The following is a 27,965-nucleotide window of genomic DNA, read 5'->3' as shown; positions in this document are numbered from 1 at the left end:
TAAACAAAGCAACTCCCTTGAGGCACTGTCTCCCATTTGACAGCTATGGGAAAAGCTGCCTCTCCACCTGGGTGCAAGTCCAACAGCGTGGTGTGGCCCTGTCCCCCTCCTCCCCAGGAGGCAGCAGCAGGGCCATGAAGGCCAGGGCTCGGCTCTCCCCTTTGCATGGGGAATGGGGTTGAGCTGCTTTTTGCCATGGTGTGGGGAAGATCCCCCAATCCAGGTGGAACACTCCATGATGCCTTTCACGGGTCAATCTTAACCCTTCTCCTGCTTAGAAACCAGGGTGGGCCCCAAGAGAGGGGCAAGGGCTGGGCACCGGTGCCAGCTGCTAGAAAAGCCTGAGGGATAACAGTCTCCGCGGAGCCCTCCATGCCAGTTTCCACTCTGGTTACTCCATAGCAGTTTCAGCATGAGCTGAGCCTGGGGTTTAGAAAAGGAGGACAGGCAGAGAGAATGAAAAAGAACCCAACTCCAGGGTGGGATGAAGGGTAAGACCTCCTGGAGGAGGGCTGGGAAAATCCAAGACCTTCTCACCCAAGAACGGAAAAGGATTGGGGTGGGGGGGGGGGGGTGGTTGATCAGAGACCTGGGTTCAGTCCACCTCTGGCCACTGGGCTTGGGCAAGATGCAAGCCTAGGTGACTTGTCATCTCCTGTGATTTGAATGGGAAGGGACCTTGGGGCTCCACACCTCAGGGGCCTTTGGTGGGAAAAGCAGAAGCAGGAGCCTCACAACTGTGCTGGGTTCTCCCACCAGTGCAGCAATTGTGACCAAGTTATTGAGTCTTTCTAAGCCTTGGTTGTTGCAGCTCTAAAACAGGGATAGTTACAAGGTTGTTTAAGAATTAAGTGAGAAAGCCATGGAAGCCAAGCAGCCTCAGAGCTGGCACACAGTAAGCTCTTGACATTGGTCATTCCTAATTCAGCATCTCTTTAATGCACTTTAAATAAACGGCACCGTAGCCCAGGAGAGTGTACTTAGCATCTATAGGGGCAAAAGCAGAAAATGTTATCTTTCTAATCATGTGAAATACAAAAGAACCAGAACAAAATGATCTAAAAACCATGGGGCTCTCAACATTTAAAGGAGGAAAGACAGGCTCACTGAAGAGAATCTTACCCATAAATGTCCAAAACACCAATAAAAGTGTGCTGCTTGCCTGAAAACTGCAACGCTTGGTTAATTCTCTCCACAATGAAGTCGAACAGGTGAGCATAGATCTTTTTGGCCAGTGCATCCCTGGCGTTGACAGCCTGAGGCCTGGTCATGGGTTTTACCACCGTCTCAGAGCTTGTGACGATTTTGCGATTGCACAGCCACTGAGCAACTCTGCCACTCTCCAGGCCCAGGAGCTCACAGAACACCTTCAGGTGACTGTCATCCTCCTTCAAAAACAAGCACAAGCCCCGTCAGGTGGCCCAGCCATCCAAAGACACACAATCCCACTCGGCCAAGGCCCCCGTGCCCACACTCAGGCCTGTGCAAGAGCTGAGTAGTAGCTGGCACAAGGATGCCCAGCCTCAGGAGGTGGAGACATACCTGGGAGTAGAGCAAGGGGGCTGCAGCAGCACAGGTCCTGCACCTGGCCCTTGGCAGACCACCCCTGCAGCAATGCCGGGGAGTCCAGGGCTGCGTCCCACATTGATTTTTCAATTTAACCAAGGAATGTCAGCGGTGACTAAGGCCATAGAGGCTACCCTCTCTAGACCCCGCCCTGTTCCTGTGGGTGTGGATGCAGCCCTCTCTCCTCCCTTTGAACCATCCTGGGCCACTTGTCAGAGTGTGCACTCACCCTGCCTCGCCTCGTGTGGCCAGCGGTTTGCCTGGATGGTTGGTCCAGGAGGTACCCAGGTGTTGTTGCCAGGCAGAAGCTGGTGGGAGTCCCATGGCTGAGCTAGTGCCTCAGCTGACACGAGGGCTGGGGTGGGACTTCTCCTGAATACACAAAGTGAAATCTTGCTTCTCCCCCAAGCCTGGGCATGAGAGCTGCCCCGCTGGCCAGCAGATGAAAAAAGGGAAGAGGTGCTCGCATTTCCCTTCAGCCGGTGTGGACAAAGGGCTCCTGTCCTCAGGCAAGGATGTGATGACTCCCAGCTCCTCTCTCAGGCAGAACTCCCAAGGCAGGCTTCCCTGCAGGCACCATTCCAGCCCACCAGGAAACCCACATGATTGCACTAAAAAGCCTCAGGACACAGTGGAGGAAGCCACGGAAACAGTCCTGCCCCTCCCTGCGTTCTACCCACACCCCCTGCTGACCAATATCACAGTGACACAGAGCTGGCTTTGACGTGCCTGACCTCATAAGGGAAGGGACTGGCGGTAGCATTTGGTTTCCTTCCTTCTAAGAAAGAATGAAACCTTCTGAGTCAAAAACAATTCAGCTGCAGGTGCTGCTATGGGAAAAAAATGCAAAGGGGCAGCAGCTTTTCAAAAAGTCAGATGGCTTCGTCCAAATTTAACGTGTCCAACATTTCAAGTTCCTGATACAAATGGGTGGAAATGGATTCCAAATCTAGGACCAATAATTACAGGACTGGGAATTTTCTACAAATATTCTTAGAAGACTTTCCAAAGGATTTTCAGTCCATCAATTTTAATTCCTCCTCCAAAATGCTACCTTAATAACAAGCTTCACAGGAGAGGGCTCAGTGTGATGGCATTTGTTGGGTAGAAATCACATTTTTAGTCTATGGGGGTTTGGGATAAAAAAGGGCAGAAGCCCAGCCTCTCTGAGGTAACTGAGCAAGGAAACAGCGGGGGATCTGCCACTTCGGACACACCACACTCTCCCCCAGGCCTCTCGTCCCCTCTCTCCCTCCTTTCCCACTTGGGGACTGACTCACTCTGGGAGGTCTGGACACTGCGGGCAGTATGGGAGGAGCGCTGAGGTGAAAGCTGGAGGAGAGGAAGGAGAATTACTTCCTGGTCATGGCGACAGGCCTAAAACGCTGAGCCCAGGAGCTCATGCTCCACTCAGCTCTGCTCTCTCCCCAAACCGTTGGTAGCAGACAGCCAAGAACTCACCGGTTACACAAAATGATCAATTATTCCCACCAGTTATTTGAGCGACATGAAAACAGACATTGTTACGGACTGAATATTTGTGTCCCTCCAAAATTCATATGTTGAAGTCCTAACCCCCAATGTGACAGTATTTGGAGATGGGGCCTTTGGGAGGTAATCAGGGTTGGCTGAAGTTGAGAGGGTGAGGCCTGCCATGATGGATTAGTGTTCTCATAAGAGGCATCACAGTATCTGCTCTCTCTCCACCATGAGGACACAACGAGAAGGTGGCAGCCTAGGAGCCAGGCAGGAAGTCCTCACCAGAACCGACCAGGCTGACACTCTGCTCTCAGACTTCCAGCCTCTAGAACGGTGATGAAACAAATGTCTATTGTTTAAGCCACTCAGCCTGTGGCATTTTGATATGGCAGTCTGAGTTGACTAGGACAGACACGTCACTGTTAATGCAAAGCTTTAAAGGTGTGCAGATTCTGTGTTTCATAGAAACATTTTTTACTTGTGTTTGTTTTCTTCTTTACATGGACATTCATGAGACTAATTAAACACATACTCCTGCCCCAAGAATCACTACTCATAGTATGTGTCATAGAAGAAACACACATCAAGTTAACTTGTGTCCATTAAATAAAGAAATCTATCACAAAACCTACAATACATTCCCAGGAAGCCAGCACCACTGATGTCTGATTCAAGCAGGTATAAGGAAGTAGTGGGTGTCCTTCTGCTGAAAACTACCCAGTGCCCTTAAGGTCCTACGTGGTCTGCAATGCCCCTTCCCCCTCTGGTCTCATCCACACCCTCCCTGTTACTCACCCTCTGGATAAACGGACCTTCTTGCTGTTTCTCTTTTTTTTTTTTTTTTTTTTTTGAGATGGAGTTTCGCTCTTATCGCCCAGGCTGGAGTGCGATGGCGCAATCTCGGCTCACTGCAACCTCTGCCTCCCAGGTTCAAGCAATTCTCCTACCTCAGCCTCCCAAGTAGCTGGGATTACAGGCATGTGCCACCATGCCCAGCTAATTTTTTCTATTTTTAGTAGAGACGGGGTTTCTCCATGTTGGTCAGGCTGGTCTCGAACTCCTGACCTCAGGTAATCCACCCGCCTCAGCCTCCCAAAGTGCTGGAATTACAGGCGTGAGCCACCACGCCCGGCTCCTTCTTGCTGTTTCTCAAATGACGTCTCCTGCCTGCGGGTTTCTGCACTTGCTGTTCTTCCCCCATCCACAGGCACAACCTGCTTCTTCATCCCCTGCAGGCCGCTGCCCACCACCTTCTCAGAAAGTCTTTCTCTGACCACCCCACATGAAAGACACAGCCCCTCTGCATGCCCCCTCTGCTTTACTTTCCTCTGTGCCAGCCATCACCAGCTGCCTGAGCCCATATTTGCTTGTCGTGTCTCCTCCCTACCCCTGATCATAAGCTCTCTGAAGGGCTTCTTGCTTTATTTTGTTCACTGCTGTTTCCCCACATGCCATGACAGTCCATGGCACTTAGTAGGTTCTTCATACATACTTGTTGAATAAAAGAAAAGCACACAGAAGATCCATTTCCCCTCCTCTACTATTGCAAGGGGAGGAGGCTTTACTCCTTGAAGGCAAGCCCTGGAAACCCTTGCCGCCTGCTTCCCGTTAAACCAGTCTACCCAGGAGGCCGACTATGCCTGGTGCTAAAAAGCAAAGGCAGGTCAGCTGCGAGCCAGTTCCACTATGACCCTTAGACAAAGGAAAAGTAAAACAGATGAGCATCTCACACTAACTGAGGACCTCTCGTTGCCCACCACGGTGATCTGCACGTTGCCCAGATGTAGGATGGCTGCCAGGATTTTAAAAATGTCCATCTGAAAATCCTCCTTGAAACCTGAAAACAAACATTTTCCCAGATTAGAATACTGCATCTCTTCTATGACTAGTAAGATGGGCACCTGGATTCATTCAAGATATGCAGGTAGCATCAGTGCCAAGCTCTGGGACAGGAACGTGAAGAGGACCCCAGGGGCATCTGGTGCACTGTTCCTTCTAGTCAACCTCTGTAGACACATACCATATGTGTCTATACACAGGTTTCCCCTTTGTCATGGCTGCTAGGAAGTTCAACACAAAAATTAATAACCGAGGAACTATTTCGCATCAGGTTCCTCGGAGAGTCATCTTGCCTTGATTCTGTGCTTGATTTTGAATGTTTTTCATTTTTCTTTTTGCTCACAAGCTCTCTGAATCCCTGAATTATTTTTTAGGTGGGATTGCTGGAGGGATTCCGTTTGCTTCTCCAGATTCTCTGCTCTCTGCCCCAGGGGACTTGGTATAAACAAAGGCGACGGCCCTTCCTTCCCTCTGGCCTTTGGTTGGGTTTGATTCATGGGGAGCCCCGGCAGGAGAGCAGAGAGAGGAGCGGGGAAGGTACCGAGTGCGTCCTCACCAGCCCCTTTCCCTGTGAAGCTGCCTCCAACTGGCTGCATGGCTCGACTGACAGAAGGTCGCCACTCCTCTGGGGCTGACTTTACCCAACTCTCCTTCTAGGCTCCAGAAACACTTGGATGCCCACATGGGAAAGAGCAGTGAACAGTTCTGCTGCTGCTCCCCAGGTGCCCATTGCCCCTTGTATTAATAGCTCCCCTAGACTCCACTCACACCTTTGTAGTTGTAAATAATAAATAATCCCTCCCTCTTGTATCCTATTGTGAGCCTGCCCCATGTTTCCCATTGGGACTTTGACTGCAGTAAGTAGAATATAAATTATGACTACATACCATATTCAGTCACCATGAGGGGATTAGCACATTTGCTGGAGCCAAAAAGAGAGAAAACCAGCTGCTAGAAAGGACTGTGTTTGAACCCTGCAAATCACAGTGTAGACCCGCATGCTGTGAGCCCGGTTTTGCCAGGTCGGGATCCCCCCTGTGTGTGTTAATGACACGGTGGTGACTTAAGGAGCTGAGAGATGCGCTCGGGCTGGCAGACAGGCTCATTCACACCAGGCAGGCTGCCTGGTCCACCCTGGAATGGACACTGGAATGGAAGCCAGTGACCCCTCACTTGAGGATACCTGGAGTTTTCATTAGCAGGTAGGTCATGTTCTTTAACAATTTCAAAACCTACAATCTTTTTTTTTTTGACAAGGTCTCACTCTGTTGTCCAGGCTGGAGTGCAGTGGCGTGGTCATGGCTCACTGCAGCCTCGATCTCCTAGGCTCAAGTAATCCTCCCACCTCTGCCTCCTGAGTAGCTGAGACTACAAATGCGTGCCACCACGCCCAGCTAATTTTTTGTAGAGATGGGGTTTCGCCATGTTGCCCAGGCTGGTCTTGAATGGCTGGGCTCAAGTGGTCCACCCTCCTTGGCCTCCCAAAGTGCTGTGATTATAGGCATGAGCCACTGCACCTGGCCCACAGTCTCCACTACTACAAAGATTAAATAAAATCAGTCTCAAAAGATTTCAATCCAAGAACACAGGGAAGACTCCAGCTCCAGGTGAGTCCAGGCACTTGCTGCCTTTCCATTTGGAGGTAACTCCTCCACTTGGAGGACAGATGTGTCCAACAGAAATATACCCCTAGGCCTCCACCACAGTAATGACAGGTAAGCGATCATGAGCAGCAACTAAAAACGCCCAAGTGCAGAAGACTCCATTCTGGCACTCCTCCCTGCTTTCTGTGATCCATAACTAAATCCCTTAAACTACTCCAGGCCTTCCAGAAACACAAAAGGGAGATGACAACTCCAAAGCAATAATACGAAAGAAAGAACTCAAGACCTGCGTTAAGTAATCACCCTTAGTGAGCCTGTCACACAAAAGCAATACCAGCCTGAATCAGATTTCCAGGGGGAGCTCACTGGTCAAGTTCCTAGAGCCTGAGGTCCCAGGGGACAGCTTGATTCCAAGGTGTTCGTCCCATCAGAGGGCAAGGGTCATAGCAACACTCAAATGGCAGGGATCAGTGGATGAATCACACGAGAAAGACACAGCAGAAGAGCAGAGGAAAGGGACTTTTTAATTAAAATGCATCCCCTCACGCTTCTCCAGGGGTAATCTCGCTGCTAGCTGAGGGATCTCAGCAGCAGAAATGGAGGGGAAGGCGAAGGGAACACTGCCTCAGGCACTGTCCTCGGTATTTTCCACGCATCAGCTCCCCTCATGCTCACTACAGCCACACGAGGGAATCCTAGTATGGTTCCCATCTCACAGAGGAGGAAACTAAGGCATAGGAAGGTTAGGGAACTCACCCGAGGTCACACTGGGTAAGGCATATCTAAGCAGTTTACCACCAGTGCCCACCGCAATATGAGAAAACACCCCAGCGTTCATGAGGCCATCTAGCTTCACCCTAGCGTGTCTAAACAGAGAAGTCCCGATGACCTCGTGTGAGGCGAAGGAAAAGTTTGAGCAGAGCCGCTTGCTGAGGTACCCTTTCTTGAAGGGAGAGGTGCAGGGAAGAGGTGCAGTGGCCCCAACCTCTTACCACCTGCCCACTTCACACAGCACAGCAGGCAGCCATCACCATTAATGCCGTGAGAGGACACGGTACTCCACCTCTCTACAAAACTCCAGAGGGCTTTGTCTAAAACGCCTACGTCTGTGCACAGGCCAAGTGTCCAGAGCCAGCCCCGCACATGCAGGGCCCTGAGAGTGAGTGCCTCTCTCGCCTTGTCCCAGTCTTGGCCCTGGGACTGAGGAATGTGATGTGGAAATCTGTAAACATAACCTAAGTTGTGTGAAACACGGGAGCAAATGGCTGCAAATTGCTGATCTCCAACAATTAGAAAAGGTTTCATGGAAGAAGAGTTGGTTTTACTCAAATTATGGTGAGGGTTTGGACAATTGGGAATGTAGAGAGCTAGAAGGCAGGGAGGAGCAGTTACCACGCACCTGCTACGTGCTTGGCCTGGTGCTAGGGATTTTTACACACACTTCCTCACCAGTTGTCACGAAAGGTAAGGTGCGCTGCCACTCACAGATCAAGACACTAAGTCTTGGCTGGGCACGGCGGCTCACGCCTGTAATCCCAGCACTTTGGGAGACAGAGGCGGGTGGATCACCTGAGGTGAGGAGTTCAAGATCGGCCTGGGCAACATGGTGAAACCCCATCTCTACTAAAAATACAAAAATTAGCAGGGCGTGGTGGCATGTGCCTGTAATCCCAGCTGCTCGGGAGGCTGAGGCAGGAGAATTACTTGAGCCCCGGAGGCAGAGGTTGCAGTGAGCCAAGATTGCACCATTGTGCCCCAGCCTGGGCGACAGAGCAAGACTCCACCTCAAAAAAAGACACCAGGTCTCAGAGTGGGTAACCTTAGACTCATACCAACTAGGATTTGAATTCACGTTCATTTGATCCCAAAGCCTACTCTATTTGCCCTACATTATCTTCCTGCGAGGAGGAGGACATGATAAAGGTGGGAGAGAATAGAAGGATCAGCGAGATGAGGGTGGGCAGGGCAGGGCATATCCTTCAGCCCAGCCAGAGCTTGGCCACCTGTCCCCTGCTCGCGCACCGAGCCCCCTCTCCATGGAGTACATTATACAAAGATCGAAATGATGACTATAATTATTTTCAGTAAATGTAAGTCAGTGCCAAAAGCGTTTATCTTATTATTATAAAATGTTTAAATTGCCCTTCTCCTTGAAGCAGGTTTGAGGGAACAGTCTGATGGTGATTTTGCTTAGAAAACCATCTTGTTTTCATTCTCTATTATCCAGCTGATCGTCTTGCCTATTCCTTGGACATATTTAACCTGAAATTCTTAGCCTTTTACATTCAGATACAGTCAACCAGGCCACAAGACTGAAAGCACTTAGAATGAATTGGTGGGAGATTTCAGCACGAGAGATTTCGGCAAGACGTAGAAATGGCTGGCCGGGCGTGGTGGCTCATGCCTGTAATCCCAGCACTTTGGGAAGCCAAGGCGGGCGGATCACGAGGTCAGGAGATCGAGACCATCTTGGCCAACACAGTGAAACCCTGTCTCTACTAAAATACAAAAAAATTAGCCAGGTGTGGTGGTGCGTGCCTGTAATCCCAGCTACTTGGGAAGCTGAGGCAGGGGAACTGCTTGAATCGGGGAGGCAGAGGTTGTGCCACTGCACTCCAGGCCAGCCTGGCGACAGTGCAAGATTCTGTCTCAAAAAAAAAAAAAAAAGAAGAAGAAAAAAAATAGAAAGAAATGGCCAATGGCCTCACCCTGATCAGAAGCTTTGACTGGCAGCTTCATGTGGATGTCTAGACTCATACAGAACGAGACAGTGAATGCCTGTTTTTATAAATACCATCTGGTAGACAGCCTTTCTGAACATGAGCTCTGTGTGGGAAAAGTAAGGCGAGAAGGATTGGAAAAAACTGGCTATGCTGTGACAGTCGTGCCTGCTCCACCTGTGCCGGCATCTGAGCAATAGAAGATGGGGTTTTCTGTACCAAATGAGATGCTCGAAGACCCTGGAGTGCAAAAGCCAGTTCCACTCTGAATCAGCTGCCTAACCTTGGGTAAATCACTTCCCATCTCTGTGCCTTAGTTTCCCTCTTGTAAAATGGGAGAAACAGCAGCGCTGACTTCCTAGGGTGGTTGTAGGGATTGAATGAGTTCACACAGGGTTATGAAGTGCTTAGGATGGTGCCCAGCACATTGTAAGCTCCAGATGAGTGCTCACTATTTTACTGTCATCATCAGGAGACCTATGAAGGCCACAGAGGGCCAACGTTTCACTTCTGAACCGAATTGGACCTTGGCTTCACTGGTCATCTTGTATTCAGCCTAGAAGAGCTTACAGCAGTCACAGGACTTGCAGCCCATGCCTCTAACAGCGAGCCAGGAAGGCTGAGGAAAAAAAAACGAGTTAATTTCTAGCTCTTTTAAGGGAAAAGCACAGTCTTGACCACTTAGTGTCCAAATATGTTCTGATGGTTTGTCCTAAAATTAGAATTGATTAGGAGCCTTCAGAACACACATTTGCTGGGAATCCCCACTTTTTAATTTTTTTTTTTTTTTTTTTGAGACAGAGTCTTGCTCTGTTGCCAGGGTGGAGTGCAGTGGTGCGATCTCGGCTCGATGCAACCCTCTGCCTCCTGAGTTCAAGGGATTCCTCTGCCTCAGCCTCCTGAGTAGCTGGGACTACAGGCGCCCACCACCACGCCCAGCTAATTTTTCGTATTTTTAGTAGAGACGGGTTTCACCATGTTGGCCAGAATGGTCTTGATCTCCGGGCCTTGTGATCCACCCGTCTTAGCCTCCCAAAGTGTTGGGATTACAGGTGTGAGCCACCACACCTGGCCTTAATTTTTTTTTAAGAGAAAATGGCTACATCCTTGGATGGGATATTTTCCCTTACCCAGAAGCGTGAAGGTCTTTTGAGTCTCTACCATTTCAGCTCGATCATTCACACCCTCAATGGCAGTATTGCCTCCCATTCTCGTATAATTAAATTCTTCGGCACTCCCTGAAATCAAAAAGTAAGATTTGTTATGTCTGTAACACAGAAATTTGGACATACACATTTATCAGAAGAAGGGAAGTTCATACTTAATGAGATGTGTCATGCACTTTACACAGTTTATTCCATTTATTCCTTAGAACTCTGCATTACAGCCAGGGGTGGAGGCTCATGCCTGTAATCCCAGTACTTTGGGAGCCTGAGGCAGGGGGCTTGTTTGAACCCAGGAGTTCAAGACCAGCCTGGGAAAAAGGGCAAAACCATATCTCTACAAAAAAATTCGCTGAGCATGGTGACACATGCCTATGGTCCCAGCTATTCAGGAGGCTGACGTGGGAGGATCACTTGAGCCCAGGAGTTCGAGGCTGCAGTGAGCCATGCTGGCGCTACTGTACCCCAGCCTCGGTGACCCTGTTTTAAAAAAACAAAAACAAAACAACAAAAAAAAATTCTACATTACAGACGCAGAAGCTGAGACTCAGAAAAGTGAAGTGACTTTCTCAAGTTTCGATAGCTAATGGCACGCAAGAATTTAAATGCAGGCCTAACTCTAAAGCTCATGGTTTTTGTTCCTGTACCTAACATTTTTATATAGCTTTATTGAGGTTTACTGAATGTATAATAAACTGCATATGTTTAACATGTATAATTTGATGAATTTTTGACATCTATATACTCTTATAAAACCATTAGCACAATCCGGATAATGACTCTCTCTCTCTCTCTATATATATATATATATATATACACACACACACATTTATGTATGTATATATACGTATATATACACATTTATGTATGTATATATACGTATATATACACATTTATGTATGTATATATGTATATATACACATTTATATATGTATATATGTATGTATACACATGTATGTATGTGTATATATATACCCATACATCTAATGTTTAAATAGTAGAGGATCTTTCAGAAAGCCCTTCTGCAGGTTCGCTATTCACATTCTGTTTGGTAGACAAGGCCAAGGATATTACCTTCATGTGAAATCTGCAGAAACTTAGATTCTAAGAGTACAAGCAACTTCTCCAAAATTAGAGAGTGTGAGTTCAACTCCAACATACTAGAAGTTATCTCCGACAATTCTCATCTACCAGCATAGCACAAATGGCTAAGGCAGGAGAGCCGTGACAGCACAGGGCTCGGGGCCTTTTGTATTGAAGGACAAACAGCCCTATGTTTTAGCCATTTCTGGAATATAATTAATTATGACTACAAATAGTGAATGACCTTGAGCCATCAAGGGAGGTCAAATTATGGTAGAGGTGGTTTGTTTTAAAAAGTGGGTTAACATGTCACGTTCAATGAAATGGAAGGTGTGGTGACACCATATGTTCCAGCTGTCAGGAGGTCTTATTCAGGTGGTTCTAGCTGGAGGACCATAAAGACCCAATGAGCTTTTTTTTTTTTTTTTTTTTGAGACAGCGTCTTGCTCTGTTGCCCAGGCCGAGTGCAATGGCACGATCTCGGCTCACTGCAACCTCCATCTCCCGGGTTCAAGCAATTCTTCTGCCTCAGCCTCCCAAGTAGCTAGGACTACAGATGCATGCCACCACACCCGGCGAATTTTTGTATTTTTAGTAGAGACAGGGTTTTGCCACGTTGGCCAAGCTGGTCTCTAACTCCTGACCTCAGGTGATCTGCCCTCCTTGGCCTCCCAAAGTGCTGGGATTACAGGCATGAGCCACCACGCCAGGCCAAATGAGCTTTAAAAATAACTCTCAGGCTTAAGAGTGCCCCCTCTCTCTAAACTCATTGCCCCAGCCCTAATCCATCCCATTAATTAGATGCACCAATTCTGTCCTTGAAACCAAAGAATCTTGTATCTTTGGGCAAATACTTAAAATATATATATTACTATAAGAAGAAAGTTAACCTAGAATTTAAGCCCCCCATAAAAGAGAGACCCTTTCATACACGATCCATCACATACCCAATTTAAGATGTTTAAATTCCGACTGCTGTGCAGATGCACAAAGCTGATAGAAAATGTGGTAATTTCGTTCATTTTCCGACTGTAAGATAAAGAAATGTCCTCAAAATTACACCAAATCCTTACAAGCAAAAATGCCAGGTTTTTAACTAGAGGGTCCTAGATGTCTAATCTGGATGGATAATTCTCTGTCTGGGATGTGATCTGGCTAGTTCACAAGCAGGCCCTTCCTCTCAGCTGAGAACTGGGTGGCCTGAGATGGCCTTCCAAGTAACGAGCAACCCAGAGAAAGTGTTATTAAATGAAAACGTCCTATGAAATGGGAATGGCGTAACTCATCCTAGTGAAATTTTTAGAAACTTCCTGCAATACAAGGCTTACTGTTGCTCTCCTCCTGGGCCAAAACGATGAGAAATTTCTCCATTTACTGGCAAAAAAGCCTTTCTTTTAAAACCCCCTCAATAGCTCTGATCCCATTCCCTTCCTGATAGGAAAGCCAATCTGTCAGCTTTGTCTATTTCAAACAGTTTTTGTACTCTAGAAAGAGATACTTGCTTTTTAAACTACAAGGATTTTGTAAATCCCCCAAATTAAAAAGTCGTTAACCTTTTCCTGCAGTCATACAACTCACCTGATATTACACCTATTCATCCAACAATTTTTAATAAACAGAAAAAAGAATCCAAACTGCAAATGAAAGATAAGAAAACCCTACTCTTCAACTCACAGCACAGTGTAGCTTGCCTGAGTATGTATAATAAGTATGTAAATGTAAATCATGCTCAAAAAGTTGGGGAAAAGGAAATTTAATACTTACTTGAAAGACAACTCTGGACTTCTCCAGGAGGTAAGTTCTCATGTTGGCTCCTATCATTTGATTCTGTCCATCAAAGCTGATCTCTGTGTATTTCCCAAACCGACTACTATTGTCATTGCGGGTGGTCTTGGCATTTCCAATGGCCTAAAAAAAATAAGACTCTTTTGAAATAACAACATTAAAAGATTTTTGCCTCAAAATTATTGGAGGAGTTTTTAGTAAAATGCAATTCTGTACCCTAGGGGAAGCTCTGATTGGCAGAGGGAGGTCTGGGGAAAGAAAGCAACCCCAGGCTGGCAGGGAACATGACAAATCAGAACATGAGCCTGCTGCTCAAGGTTCTCCTTGGTACCACTGGCAGACACTGGGGAGGACCAGAAAGAGCACAGGTTCTGATGTTTCAGGGTCCTGGGTTCTATCTTTGCTATCTGTGTAATGTCTTAAAAGTTAATTCATTGGCTGGCTGCGGCAGCTCATGCCTGTAATCCCAGCACTTCAGGAGGCTGAGGGGAGAAATTCACTTAAGGCCAGGAGTTTGAAACCAGATGAGGCAACACAGTGAGACTCCCGTCTCTACAAAACATAAAAAAAAAAAAATTAGCCAGGCATGGTGGTGTGTGCCTGTAGTCCTAGCTACTCAGAAAGCTGAGATGGGGGGATTGCTGGAGCCCAGGAGTTGGAGGCTGCTGCAGTGAGCTATGATTGCACCACCGCACTCCAGCCTAGGTAACTTAGCGAGACCGTGTCTCAAAAACAGACAGACAAAAAAGTTAATTCATCTTTCCAGGTCTTAATTTCTCTATCTGTAATACGAGAATAATAAGCAACTCACTGTTATGGACTGAATGTTTGTGTCCTCCCAAAATCCTCATGCTGAAATCCTATGTATTGGTATCATAAGGTGGGCCTTTGGGAAGTAATGATGTCACGAGGGTAGAGCCCCTGGGAGTGGGATTTTAATGCCTACATAATAGGGATCCCAGAGACCTCTCTTGCTCTCTTTCTGCCATGTGAGGGTACCGTGAGAAGACAGCAGTCTGCAATCCAGAAGAGAGGCCTCACCAGAACCTGACCCTTGCTAGCACCCTGATCTGGGACTTCCAGCCTCCAGAACTGCGAGAAATAAATTTCTGTTGTTTATAAGCCACCTGGTCGATGACACTAAAGTCTATTATACTAAAGTACATTATATTTATTATTATAATAGCAGCCCAGACTGACCAGAACACTTACAGAGTAGGGAGGATTAAATGAGAGAATATGAGGTGCCTCAACTCATTCAGGCCCCATATGCCTATGATGCTCAATTAAAAGTTCACATCTTTCATCCAACCTTTATTCCAATCTCTACTCCTTACTGCTTCCCTCCTCAACCTTTCCACTCAATCAAAAAACTGCTCCTTACCATCCCTCTCACTCTCTGGGCAGGATTTTTGCTTTCTACTTCTGTTCTTCAATTTCATCTCTCCTCTGCCCCTCCCCACCCTCTCCAGAGCACCCTGTTTCTAGATGGATCCCTGCCCAGGTCATCATGCTGCCTGTCACCATGTATTTACTGAGCACCTACTATGTGCCATGCGCTTGGTAAACAAAGGTAAACCAAATAGATATAGTCCCGCCTTCATGGAGTGTGCAGTCTAGCAGAGGAGACAAACCCTAAATATTTACACAAAATTATCCACTGGGCATTTAACTTGGCACTGGCTCTTGATAACTTTTATTTTGAGACGGGGTCCCGCTATGTCATCCAGGCTGGAGTGCGGTGGTGCAATCTTGGCTCACTGCAACCTCCAGCAATCTTCCTACCTCAGCCTCTTGAGTAGCTGGGACTACAGACATGTGCCACCATACCTGGCTAATTTTTTGTATTTCCGGTAGAGATGGGGTTTCATCATGTTGCCCAGGCTGGTCTGGAACCTCTGAGCTCAAGCAATCCACCCACCTCAGCCTCCCAAAATGCAGGATTATAGATGTCAGCCACCGCGCCCAGCCTTGATAACTTTTCTGTTGGTATCTCGGATTGTAATTTATGTTTCTAAGTAAGCCTATGCCTCGGAATTATGAGCTTTGCAGTGTTTCCTAGTACCCCCCGCCACATATGTTTCTATTTAATTTTAAAATATTCTTACATTAGGTTAGAAGAATCTTACACTTGGAGATTGGGTCTTATTCTTTTCCATCACCTCCCACATTAGCTAAGCAGTGGCTTCAACAGAGTAGATTGTCTGATAAATATTCATTGAGGATTTTGATTTGAGAAAACAGGGAGAAGAGGTCTAGGAGTCTAATGTTCTTAATTTTTTGTGTTGCTTCCAAATAAATTCAAATCAATCCTCTTCCCATTTTGCGGGGCAGCTGGAGTTGGCTTGCAGGACCCTCCTCTGTGCCTTTTAGGTGCCTCTACTTCCTTGAGGGCTGTCTCCTCACCCCCGCCCCCGGGCACTGTCACGGTTGGCCTTGCCCACTCTCTGTCCCAGTCAGTAGTGTGCTGATGAACTGGCTCTTGGGGAGGGCAGGAGGAAGTCTTGACATGTGGCCTTTGCCAAGGCAGAAGGTATAAATACTCCTCCCCTGGCCGATGTCAAACTACCAAAGGTTTATCAATCAGCTTGCAAAATTCCTGAATATTTTAACAATCAGCTCATGAATGCTGATGCCAGCTGGGTGGAGAACACCAGTGATTTCAGTGTAACAGTGATGTTTGGTTTCCCCTGGGATGTAAATGTAAACAGAGGACTCCTGGAGTCTGATGGTAGATTTCCAGCCCAGCAGGTAAAGCAGGAGAGAGCCTTGAAAGTAGCAATTCTGCCCCCATCTCCTTCAAATCCCACCAGCAAATAGGCTTCCTGGGTCTTTCCTGCCCTCGTTTCTTTAGTCTTTAAAGGGTGGGAACTTGAATTAGCCAGGAGAGCACACAAATCAACCAACCCCCATTTCCATCACCAACACACGGCTGCCTTCCGCAGTGGTACGCACCTCGGTGATGGGATTGGATGCCAGGACCTTGTCCTCCACGTGAGTGTTGCTGCCCGATTTGCTGACGGTGGCAAAGTACCTCATGGCATAGCGAGCCGACACTGTCTTTCCAGCACCTGACTCCCCACTTACAATTATGGACTGGTTTCTGTTGTTTCTAAAGCAAATAGAGTTTTCAAATATTAGTTTCTTCTCATTAAAGAGGCAATATGTGCTAATTAAGACAAATGTGGACAAGAGAAAAGAGGGAAACTGTTTTGTCACTCTACTATTTTTAAATAATCAATTTCCTTCTAGATTTTTTTTTTCTATGTGATCGTGCAGAACACACAATTTTAAAAGTTCACATCTTTCATCCAACCTTTATTCCAATCCCTCCTCCTTACTGCTTCCCTACTCAACCTTTCCACTCAGCGAAAAAACTGCTCCTTCCCATCCTTCCCACTCTCTGGGCAGGATTTTTGCTTTTAAACTCTGTTCTTGAATTTCATCTCTCCTCTGCCCGCCCCACCCTCTCCTGAGCACCCTCTTTCTAGATGGACCCTGTGCAGGTCATCATGCTGCCTGTCAACACGTATTTATTGAATACCATGTTGAGGGGCCCCAAGACCAACCCCAGGTTCAATGACCAAGTAAGAAGACTCACAGGACTCAGCATATGGTCATCCTCACAGCTAAGACTGATTGCAGCAAGAGGATACAGAGCAAAAGCAGCATGGGGAAAAGGCACACGGGGTGAGGTCCAGTGGAACCCGGGTGCAAACTTCCAGATGTCCTCTCCCAGTCGGGTCACACAGGACACACTCAATTCTTCCAGCAAGGAATTTGACGGCACATGTGAAATGCTGGCTGCCAGGGAAGCTCATTAGAGATGCAGTGCCCACCTTCTGCCTAGCACATGCCAATATTCCAGACTCCCAGAAGGAAAGCAGGTATTCAGCATAAAGCACACTGTTTACACAAACAGCTTGAGTTTAGGTAAAATGAGCCACTTTTTCAATCAAGTAATGTCAGGAACTGTCATGAAATCAGAAGCTAGCCATGGGCCAGCCTGCAAGCAGGCCTCTAAAGATAGCAGCCTCAGGCCTTATGTCAACTCCTTTCTGCACATCCCACTTAAATATAAAAACATTTCCAGGACATTATTTTGAGAGCAATTATTCAAAAGATGCTTGGGAACATATGCGCTCTGTAAGCCAACATGCTCTGTTATATAATTTAGAGATTTAAAAAAATGCATTAAACTTTTCATGTCATAAGACGGTGATGATGGAAGCTTCTAACATGGCTCTGTGGATGTAGCACCGCTCACGTGCCAGGTGCTGGATGAATACAGATTCTCATTTAAGCTTCACGAAAATCCTACAACATAGATATCTCTTTTACAGAAGAGTAAAATGGTGACTCAGGGGTGGAGTGACTTGACCCAGGGCACAGAGCCACAGCCTCCCATGTAAATGCTAGAGGAGACGTTGGGTACTGAGCCCTGGCCCAATATTTACATTTCAAAGAGAGAAGATGAAGACTCTGAGAAGTGAAATGACATGCTCAGTGTACCTCAGGGCATAGAACAGGGCTTTAGTAATCCCAGCCCTGTTCTACAGCCCTGAGGGACACTACCTGTCTAGCATCGAACAAGGCCAACACGAGCCTGCTTTAGGCTCCGCTCTGTTATGGCAGTTACACAGATAGACCTCCAAGGAGAAACTGGCTCCTTAGGGCTGAAGTGAGCACAGCCCTACAGTGCCAAAGAGCTCATCCCACCGATACCCAGACCCTAATCACCACGATACCTGGGAGACCTGCAGGGAGCCAGGGAAAAATCTCAGAACCATAGGGGTTTTAGGGTTAGAAGTAATCTTGGTGCAGCAGAAGCTGCTAATTTTCTACCCAGTATGCATTTGCATCCTCCTCTTCCTTCTTAGGGACTAGGCCCCAGTGGCCAGGCAGTGCCCCTCTGTGCATTTGAAAGACTGCACATCCCAGCCTCCCCATGTGAGTAAGGTCTGTCCGACGAGCTGTGAGCAGAAGTGCTTTGTGGGGCTTCCGGAAAGTCTCCCTAACCTAGAGGGCCATACCCTTCCCCTCATATGCCTTGTTAGCTAGAATATGGAAGACAGAGGTGAGCACTAGCTTGTCCCTGAGGATGACGGCCCCACCACAGGGACAGGGAGCTGCACGGCACCGGGTCTCTGATGACTCTGAAGAAGCTCGGTCTAGCCCCAGACTGCCCATCAGACATCTGTGCAGGAAAGCAGCACGTGTTCTACCTCATGTAAGCACCACCTGCCCCCTCATAATAAGCAGCAGAAGCAGGAATGGGTGCCCTCTGAGAGTCCAGCTCACAGACGAAGACATAAAGCGGAGGGAGCTCAGGGGCTGCAGCTGGGATTATGCAGTAAAGATTTAGGTAAAGAGTCAGCAGGTCCAGGTCCTGTGCCTCAGATTTCCTATCTGTGAAATGAGGGCAATGAAGTCAGTCAACTTCACAGGAGTGCCGTAAGACTCAAGGGACACCACTGTATGTGAAAGTTCTTTCGCGAACTGTAAAGGCAGCTACAAAGATAGGGTGGTGTTTTTATTCTCCATACTTTACAGGTGAAGACGCTGAAGCCAAAAGTGATAGTTATGGGAAAAATAAACTAGAGTTTAAAAATCTGAGCACAAATCCCAGATCTGCCTTTTACTTGCTGCCTAACCTGGACTGGTTATTCCCTGAAGCTGTTTACTGCCCAGACATTTGTATCGTGGGCTATTCTGAGGCCATCCCAGATGATATATGGGAATGTGTGCACGGTGCCTCATTCACAGGAGGCTTTTTATACATGTGCGCTAGGGAAACGAGAACTGCACAGGGCCCTACAAACACCTAGCAGTGAAGTTAGGATAAAATTCCAAGTCTCCTGCACCTAAAACCTCCTGCAGCTAAAACCCGTCATCAGATCCTATTTCCTTGAATAGGTTAAAAAAAAGCTTAAACGTCTCATAGCAGAGAATAAATCAACACTCCTCCAACCAAACACACTGCAAGAAAACAGTCTGCTATTCCCAGACTGGTAGGACTGACTTGACTACCTTGAAGGAACAAAACCCAGGAAACTCAGTCTTGATGGGTCAGGTACATGGAACAGTCGTTTGCTATTCATTCCAGGTAGTCGGCTTGACAAAGCACCACCTCTGGCCTATCTCTTTTAATGAGCCCAACCTAGATATCTCCCCTCCACTGTGATGGTCTGGCAAATGCAGGGAGCATTGGCAGAGCAAGGGGAAGTCCAGCTTGGCAGGAAGCTACCTGGCCATCTGCTTGTATGCCTCTTCTGCCACGGCAAATATGTGTGGGTCCATATCACCCATGTTCTGCCCGCTGTAGGCGTGGATGATGGCATCTCCGTATATTGGCAACTGCTTGTAAGGATTCATGGCCACCAAAATGATTCCTGGGGAAAGATGTTAGATGCAGTTAAAAGATTCTTACTGCCACCTGCATCTCCAGTTTGTTTTTTTTTAAGAAACCCCAGCTCTGTCGCTTATTAAACCTTCTGTGTGACTTTGGGCAAGTCACTTCATGCACTGAATTAATTCCCTGCCAGTCACCTACACCCTCGGGCTGGTCTGATGGTTGGTTGACAGGACAGGTGAAATGCTCCCAAATGGAGAGGTTTTTGCAATTCACAATGTAAGTAGTATCATTGCCCAAAATAAGTAATAAATGTATGAAATCCGATCAGAAATTCAAACACAAGCTTTGTTACATCTCTTTTTCTCGGTAGTCCAGTCTTAGTTCTTGTTGAAGATTCTCCCCACCTAGATACTTTTTACAACAAACTCTGGGTGCTCGGTATAAACGTAAAATAACCGGGAGGCTCTAGACAGCAAGCTTACATTCCAGTGCCATTCCTTACTTCCTAGAATTGCTCTCCTTACCACTGTAGGTATAAATGAGTTTGGATTCTGCAAAGCGGATTCTGAGGTTGTGGAGCACCGCAGGCTCGTGAAGATAGCTGAGAGCTGTGAGGTCATTCTCGCCCACGAGGATGTCAGGATTACGAAGTGGAGGCAGAGATTCTGGATTGACAGAATAATCCAGCTCCTATGGACAAAGATAAAAATTAAAGCTCTGGAAATAAAAGATTTTTGGTGTTTCTGTTGAAGCACTGTCCTTTGTCCTATCCACCCCTCCACCAGAGTCATCACTGACATTAAAAAGCAAATGTGTGTATAGCTACAAGAAAATCTTCACAGCTGACCCCTGGAATAACGAAAAGTAGGAGCAGGAGACTAGGGCACCGGCTCTGTGCACTGGGGCAAGTCACTTGCCCTCTCTGGGCCTCACTTCTCTCATCTGCGAAGAGGAGCTACAGCAGGGGTCCTTAGAGCTACAGAGGCCTCAATAAGGGGTGTTGGGGAAGCTACATGGGCAGAGATCCAGGTGCCCCATTCCTGAATCTCCCACAGGGGCTCTACCTGTATGTGGTTTAAATATTGAGGCCATGCAAGTTTGCATTTGAAAACAAGATGCTGCAGCTAAAATGACACAATGACCTAAGGTCCCTTTAACTCTAAGGTTGTTGAGTCTCTGCTCAGAGTTGACACATTTGGTGGTGACAGATACCTAAAGGAGTCCGTGCAGGTGGTGGTCTCCCTGTGAAAGGCCCCTGGTGCAGGTGTCTCCTGACTGCAGTCGCCCACGTGCCCAAAGGCTCACAGCTCCCCCAGCAGGGCTGTTTATTCCTATCATTCTCAGCCCTGGGCCAAGGAATTTTCCCAGGTTTGCTCCTCTTCTGCTAGATTTAACCTAGTATTCCTAAAGCAGCTGCCTTAGCAAAACGAAGGTGAGGCGAGCATGCCCCGTGGCATCTGTGCCACAGACGACTGGGCCTTTCCAATGTCAGAGTATTCTAATTCCTACACTCCCATTTCACTGCTGGGGGAAGTGAAGCCCAACTAAAGCGACTTGAGCAGGTTACCCAGCATGCTTGTTTCTCTTCCACCTTCCTAGGCCACCTTCCTGGTATTCAGTCAGTATCTCTGGATTCCTTCTGATCTCTGGTCCTGGACCAGCTCCACAAGGTAGCCCAGCTGCCCTTCAGCAAGTGCCACTGTGCAGACCCTATGCCAAGCACTCAGCATGGATTGTTTCATTTAATCCTCAAAACTGCCTTCCAGGGAGGACGTGACTACCCCAACCAAGAAAGTCAACGAGACAGGTTCAGAAAGTTGGAGTTTGTTGTCCAAGGTCACACAGTTAATCTGGGCCTCACTCTGAAGCCTATGCTCTCTCACTAGCACAGTGCTTCCTTGTCCATGGCAGGGGTTTTGCTGGCTGGTTGGTCTGTTCTGCATAAAGTGAGCAACTCAGAGCAATCCACAACCGGACACGGATCCTCAGGCCAGCTCCTGCTCCCCTGTTACCAATGCAATTGACCAGAATATTCTCAACCTAAACACTTTTGAAAATAAAATCAGGAAAAATGCTTCTCATACATACTGACTTTCCTTGTCTCTGTTTTTCTGTTGTAAATCCACAACCCCCGCTTCTCGTTTGGCCTCTGTGTGTGTTATGTGTGAAAGCAACAGGGAGACAGAAAGGACAGACAGTCTTTGGGGGAGGGGAGAAAATGTAATGAACATTACGTTGACAGGTGGAGGCAGAGGTGACATTTTCCTACAGCACACAGACCTTGTCTCTTACAGTATTGACAAAGGGTTGAGTTAAAGAGCGGTCTGGCTGCCCGCCATCCTACTCACCTCTGCAGCCAGATCAAGGCCGGGAATGTAGCCACCTGAAGCCCTGCAGATATTACCAAAGCAGCAAACTGCCACTGCAGCTGCTGCCTTGAGATTTTCCTTCCCAGACAAAGCCATCTGATCCCTAATCAGAGCCCAGACTGTGCACAGGAGACACTCAATAAAAACTGCAAGGAGCTCCTGCTGGAAAGGGAAGCCCGGGGGAGCAGGAGCCTCTTCCCAGAGCTCCTGCCTTCAAACATGCACACAGGATTGTCTCATCGCACTTCAGCAACCCTGGGACGCTGCACAGTCATTACTTCCTTTGTACATATGGGGAAACTGGGGGCCTGCTGCCAAAGACTTAACAAGTGGCCATGCCGGGATCTGACGCCAGACCATCTGATTCTAGAGGGTGTGTCTTTAACCACTATGTTCATCTGCCTTCCCAGGATCTCAGGAAATGTCTCCCAAATCCAGAACAGTCTGATTAGAAGTAGCGTGTCCTGTGTCTGGTCTGCAGAACCCACATACATGCTTTGTCAATTAATCCTCACATGATGTTCCCCAGACCCACCTCTGGGATCTAGATGGAACGCAAATCCCCTGCCCAGTTCTCTACCCAGATACTTGATTCTAAACCCATCCAGTCACCCTAGGCTACTAATCCAGTGGGATGTCACTATAGCAATAGTGGGCAAGGACAACTCATGAGGGACACTTAGAGCAAATGCAAAGTCTTCAGAAGCTGCGTCATCAGAAGGCACATGCAGCCTTGCAGGGAAGCTCCTCACTAGCTCATCCCACCACAGAAGCAACTGCTAAAGTTCATCCTCACCTCCCCCTCACCACACCAGCACCAACAGAGGCACCTCATAATGTCACACAAAGCTGGGTGTCCTTGTCTTCTTGTCCCTGCCACACTCCCTCCCTTACACATTTCTGTACATCTGTGGACCGACTCCCTCCAGTCTCCTCCCACTCCTCCCTCTCCTTGCCTATTTTCTATCTCCCTCTTCTCATTTTCCTCCCCTTCTCATCTTGATGTTTTTCTCTACCAGTGTATGCCTTGGGCTCAAACGACTTCTCACCAAGTTTTTCATCTTTGCCCAATCTCTGGGCTAAGACTCAGGAACCCAAAATGGCGAATCACTTTTCAGCATTCTCCCAGTAATGCTGGGTGCCTGAAAATGCAGGGGCGTGGCACAGACCTGGCTCCTGCAGCTGGGCCCTCATTACAGAGAGAGGCCCAGTGGATGCAGGGCAGCACAGGGGCGGGAGGGAAGGAGTACAGACACATCAGTGAGTCCTGGCACCAGGGGGCCGTTTGGGGATGGTGCTGGTGCCCAGTCGTGCGCCCTCCCCTGGGTGCCTCCCACAGGGTCCACGTGCTCCCATCCTCACACACACCCCAGCTACCGCTTTACACATCGACGTAGCTGTGAACAGCAAGGACCCTCACCGTTCCATCCTCCAGCAGGAGTCGCAGGACCTTGTCACCAACTCTGTAGTCCTTGGCTATTTCAGCAGACTTCCAAACTTCTTCAGGATCGGGAATCCAGACCCTGTTGTACTGACCAACAGGATGAGAAAAGCTGAATTTCAGGACTTCCAAAAGCATGGATCAATGCATGGTTAGACACAGGAAGGTTTCTTTCTGTCCACTAGGTCAGCTCCTTCGTGAGGAATACGTCTACCTAATTTTGCTTATGAGGTGATCTTTCGTGCATCTGTGATGCACCAGGCCTGGCTGCCTCAGTTCATAGGCAACAGAACTCCCAAAGCCTCCTAGATAAACCTTGAACGCTGAAAGCCTGTACGTGGGAAAGAAATCCGCGGTCCCTTAATGGAAACATCTCACGGCTGTCTACAGGGTTAGAGGAGAGGGATTTCTTTCACCACTGATTTGACTATGGAACTCTGGGCCAGACACAACTTCTAGTGTCTCATTTTTCTCATCCATAAAATTGGCACAACAATACCTATCTCACCAGCTCCCTGGGAGGTTAAATTAGACTTTGTACTTGAAAGAACTTTGTAAAATGCTACGAAAGTATTGTTACAGCAATGTCATCATAATCTTATCACACCGGTGGGCTGCCAAGGATTCCCACAGTGGGAAACGCAGAAGTCCAGACACAGCCACCCTGCTCAATTCCCAGCAGGAAATGGCACACGTGGCTCAGTGCCGATGTACAAGTCTTTAGGTAGAACCATGCTGCTGTGGGCTGAACTGTGTGTCCCCCAAATTCATATGTTGAAGCCCTAACCCCCAACTGACTATATCTGAGACAGGGTCTTCAGAAGGTATTTAAGGTTCAGTGAGGTCATGAGGGTAAGGCACCGACCCAAAAGGATTTTTTTTTTTTTTTGAGATGGATTTTCATTCTTGTTGCCCAGGCTGTAGTGCAATGGCACGATCTTGGCTCACTGCAACCTCCGCCTCCCGGATTCAAGTGATTCTCCTGCCTCAGCCTCCCGAGTAGCTGGGATTACAGGCACTCGCCACCATGCCTGGCTAATTTTGTATTTTTAGTAGAGTCAGGGTCTCACCATGTTGGTCAGGCTGGTCTCAAACTCCTGACCTCAGGCGATCCACCTGCCTCAGCCTTCCAAAGTGCTGGGATTACAGGCATGAGCCACCATGCCTGGCAGGATTTAAAAATTAGTGTCCTTATAAGAGACACCTGAGAGTTTGATGTATTTTTCTACAATATGCATCTATTACTTTTATAATCAGAACAATAAATATTAGTCTTTAAAGGCAAATATCAAAATATAAGCCCCCCCCATCAAAGAATGGTACATAAATTCTGTGATATGGGACATAGTAACTTTATTTATAGTGGCCAAAAATTGGAAACAGACTAAATGCCCATTAATGAGAATTAAAAAAAAAAAAAACACCTGCAGAATACCCATACAATGAAATACAACTTACCCATAAAAAAGAATGAACTACTGATGTAAGCAAAAGCATGGGTGAGTCACCAAAGCATGCTGAGTTAAAGAAGCCTTACACAAATGAGTACCTCCTATGTGAGTCCCTTCAAATCAAGTTCTGGAATAGCTAAAACTAATGCATGCTGGGAAAAAATTCACAGCAGTAGTTGCCTCTGAGGGTGGGTGGGGCCAGGGAGTGACTCCGAAGGTGTATGAGGGGATCTTCTGGGAGTGATGGTAACATTCTGTATCTTGATGGGGCTTGGGTTACATAGGGACTAAGCACTTTTCAAACCTCAGACAATGCAGACTTAAGATTTGTGCATTTCATTGTCTGTAAATTTTACACAAAAAATTAAACGAATATGGAACTCTAGTTAATATGCATACTAAAATATTTAGAAGGTGTAATGATATATGGCTTACTCAAAGATGGTTCAAAAAAGTGAGATGAATTGAAGGTCAGATAGAAGGACAGAAAGATAGATAGACATGGGATACAATGAATATGGTAGAATGTCCACACCAGAATCCAGGTGGTAAAACAGGTGTTCACTATAAAAGTCTTTTTCTTTCTTTTTTTTTTTTTTTTAAGAGACAGGATCTAGTTTTGTGGCCCAGGCTGGAGTGCGGTGACATGATCACAGCTCACTGGAGCCTTGAACTCCTGGGTTCAAGTGATCCTCCTGTTTTAGCCTCCCAAAGTGCTAAGATTACAGGTATAAGCCATCGTGCCTGACCTGTAAAGTTCTTTCAACATTGCATTATGCTTAAGATGTTCATATAAAAATGCTGGAGGAAATAAAGAATAAGAATAAAACAGGCTGGGCATGGTGGCTCACACCTGTAATCCCAGCACTTTGGGAGACCGAGGTGGGTGGATCACCTGAGGTCAGGAGTTGGAGACCAGCTTGGCCAACATGGTGAAACTCCGTCTCTACTAAAAACACAAAAATTAGCTAGGCATGGTGGTGCACACCTGTAATCCCAACTACTCAGGAGGCTGAGGCAGGAGAATCGCTTGAACCCAGGAGGTAGAGGTTGCAGTGAGCCGAGATCGCACCACTGCACTCCAGCCTGGGAGACAACAGTGAAACTCTGTCTCAAAAGAAACAAACAAACAAACAAACAAACAAAGTTCACAGTACAAGTACTAGACTAGGACAATGTTGGATGAGGAACCTATCTATTAGTTAATATAAATCGCCTTAATCAGTAAAACAAAAAAGTCACTGGATGGATATCAATCATGACTACCCCTAAATCATTTGAGTTGCTTTAATCCTTAACAGCTAGCAAAAAGCAGGAGCTTGCCGAAACGTGACATGGATGTGTAAGTTTTGAGAGAGCGAGAATGGAAGAATGACCCGGCAGGCAGTGACACACACTCCCGTGCAGATAGGAGGATAGAGGCCTCAGAAAGAAACACACAGACACGCCTGTCTCAGGCACACACACCCACACCCATCCTTGTTGCAACGGGCTACACAGCTCCTACCCCAGGTCTGCTATTGAAAATATTTATTACTAAACTCATGAAGCTCACTTCATTAAAATGGATTAGGATTGGGGTCCTCATAAGAGACACCTGAGAGTTGGATGTATTTTCTACAACATGTACCTATTACTTTCACAATCAGAACAATGAATGTTAATCTTTAAAGGCAAATATCAAAATATATGCCCCCCAAAAGAACTGTACATGAATTACCAAATTTATCAAGAATTGGCCACTACAGAGTCTCAGAACTGATTATCTACTCCAAGTTGTTTGTCAAACTCCTTTTTAGAGCTGCAGAAAGCCTACTTCAAAAGGAAGTTCTGGCCAGGCGCGGTGGCTCACGTCTGTAATCCCAGCACTTTGGGAGGCCGAGGCGGGTGGATCACCTGAGATTGGGAGATCGAGAATAGCCTGACCAACATGGAGAAACCCCATTTCTACCAAAAATACAAAATTAGCTGGGCATGGTATTTTTTCTACCAAAAATACAAAATTAGAGGCGCATGCCTCTAACCCCAGCTACTTGGGAGGCTGAGGCAGGAGCATCGCTTGAACCCGAGAGGCAGAGGCTTCTGTGAGCCAAGATCTTGCCATTGCACTCCAGCCTGGGTGACAAGCGTGAAACTCCGTCTCAAAAAAAAAAAAAAAAAATTAAGTTGTGACAGCTGGCTAAGTGAAGCAGGCGAAAGTGGAGGTGTTCTGATGGGAGCCGGAGCTGAGAGCCCTGGGGGCCTTCCAAGGAAGCCTGGGCTCTGAGAAGTAATGTGAAAGTCACTAGGCCAATCAATCCTTTTGTTTGACAGAGCCCCTAACTGAAGCCCAGAGAGAGCAATAACTCACCAAACAGCACACAGGGTCTCAAAGGACCAGGACTCCAGCAGAGCTAGGGCCTGTGACTCCTAGTTTGAACTCCGTGTTAATTAAGCGAATCTGGCCCTGAAAGTAATCCTGAACTCTGAACTGCAACCATCTACTTGAGAGTCCACGTGCTCTCCTAACTATAATTTAGGATTGGTTTCAGCTAAAAGCGGTATTAAATGGCAGGCAGTATTAGGACATACGTAACCACTAGCGGCTTCTCTTCTGAAGACCAGTGACGACTCAGCCCAGTACCCCAGGCCGCCCACACCCTGCAATCCTGGTGCCTCTGCTGGCATTGAGTGCCCTGCAGCTGAAACCCAGCCTGGTAAGTAAACACGGTGAGTTTACTCAGCTCTGGGTAAGTTCCACCCATTCATTCCTGTCCCCTCCTCCCTCACATTCCTCTACCCACAAAGCAATGCTTCAAACTGGAGGAAGAGCTAACTTTACAGCATTCATCCAAACAGATGCAGTCCGCAGTCCATGCAAACAATGTAACCAGCTGTCAACTGACCTTCAGAATATGGGGCCTTCCCATGAGGCAGGAGTCTGTGGACTGGGATGGAACGGCTTGCCAAGCCCTTCAGCAGAGCCAAGAAAGAGAGGGCCACCTCCCAACTTCCCCGAGTGCCCTCCCATGCCAAGGCGCCAAGCTGAGGCAGAGGCTCCGGACCACTGAACCTTATGAGCTCAAGACCGTGCCAGCCACCCCCACCCCCAGGCACACAGGTGAGATGAG

General features: G+C 47.3%; 1 protein-coding gene across 7 annotated transcripts in view; it reads right to left on the bottom strand.

The window, feature by feature from the left end:
• The window catches only part of MYO5C (myosin VC), a 110,353-nt gene that overhangs the window by 75,456 nt on the left and 6,932 nt on the right, over positions 1-27,965 (bottom strand). For all 7 annotated transcript variants that reach the window (XR_008657810.2, XM_055279167.2, XM_055279169.2 and 4 more), the window contains exons 2-10: positions 23,384-23,494; positions 20,119-20,284; positions 19,487-19,631; positions 16,195-16,351; positions 13,219-13,362; positions 12,402-12,483; positions 10,339-10,446; positions 4,776-4,882; positions 1,123-1,388 (exon numbers count right to left, since the gene is read on the bottom strand). Coding sequence is in view for 6 of the 7 variants with exons in the window: in XM_055279167.2 (XP_055135142.2) it covers positions 1,123-1,388; positions 4,776-4,882; positions 10,339-10,446; positions 12,402-12,483; positions 13,219-13,362; positions 16,195-16,351; positions 19,487-19,631; positions 20,119-20,284; positions 23,384-23,494 (1,286 nt within the window). In the remaining variant the exon portion in view is untranslated. The remainder of the gene's footprint in view (positions 1-1,122; positions 1,389-4,775; positions 4,883-10,338; positions 10,447-12,401; positions 12,484-13,218; positions 13,363-16,194; positions 16,352-19,486; positions 19,632-20,118; positions 20,285-23,383; positions 23,495-27,965) is intronic.

Source organism: Symphalangus syndactylus, chromosome 5 (assembly GCF_028878055.3).
Source record: "Symphalangus syndactylus isolate Jambi chromosome 5, NHGRI_mSymSyn1-v2.1_pri, whole genome shotgun sequence".
NCBI classification, from domain to species: domain Eukaryota; kingdom Metazoa; phylum Chordata; class Mammalia; order Primates; family Hylobatidae; genus Symphalangus; species Symphalangus syndactylus.
Note: the sequence above shows the minus strand (reverse complement) of the source record. Positions and strands in the feature narration are given on the sequence as shown.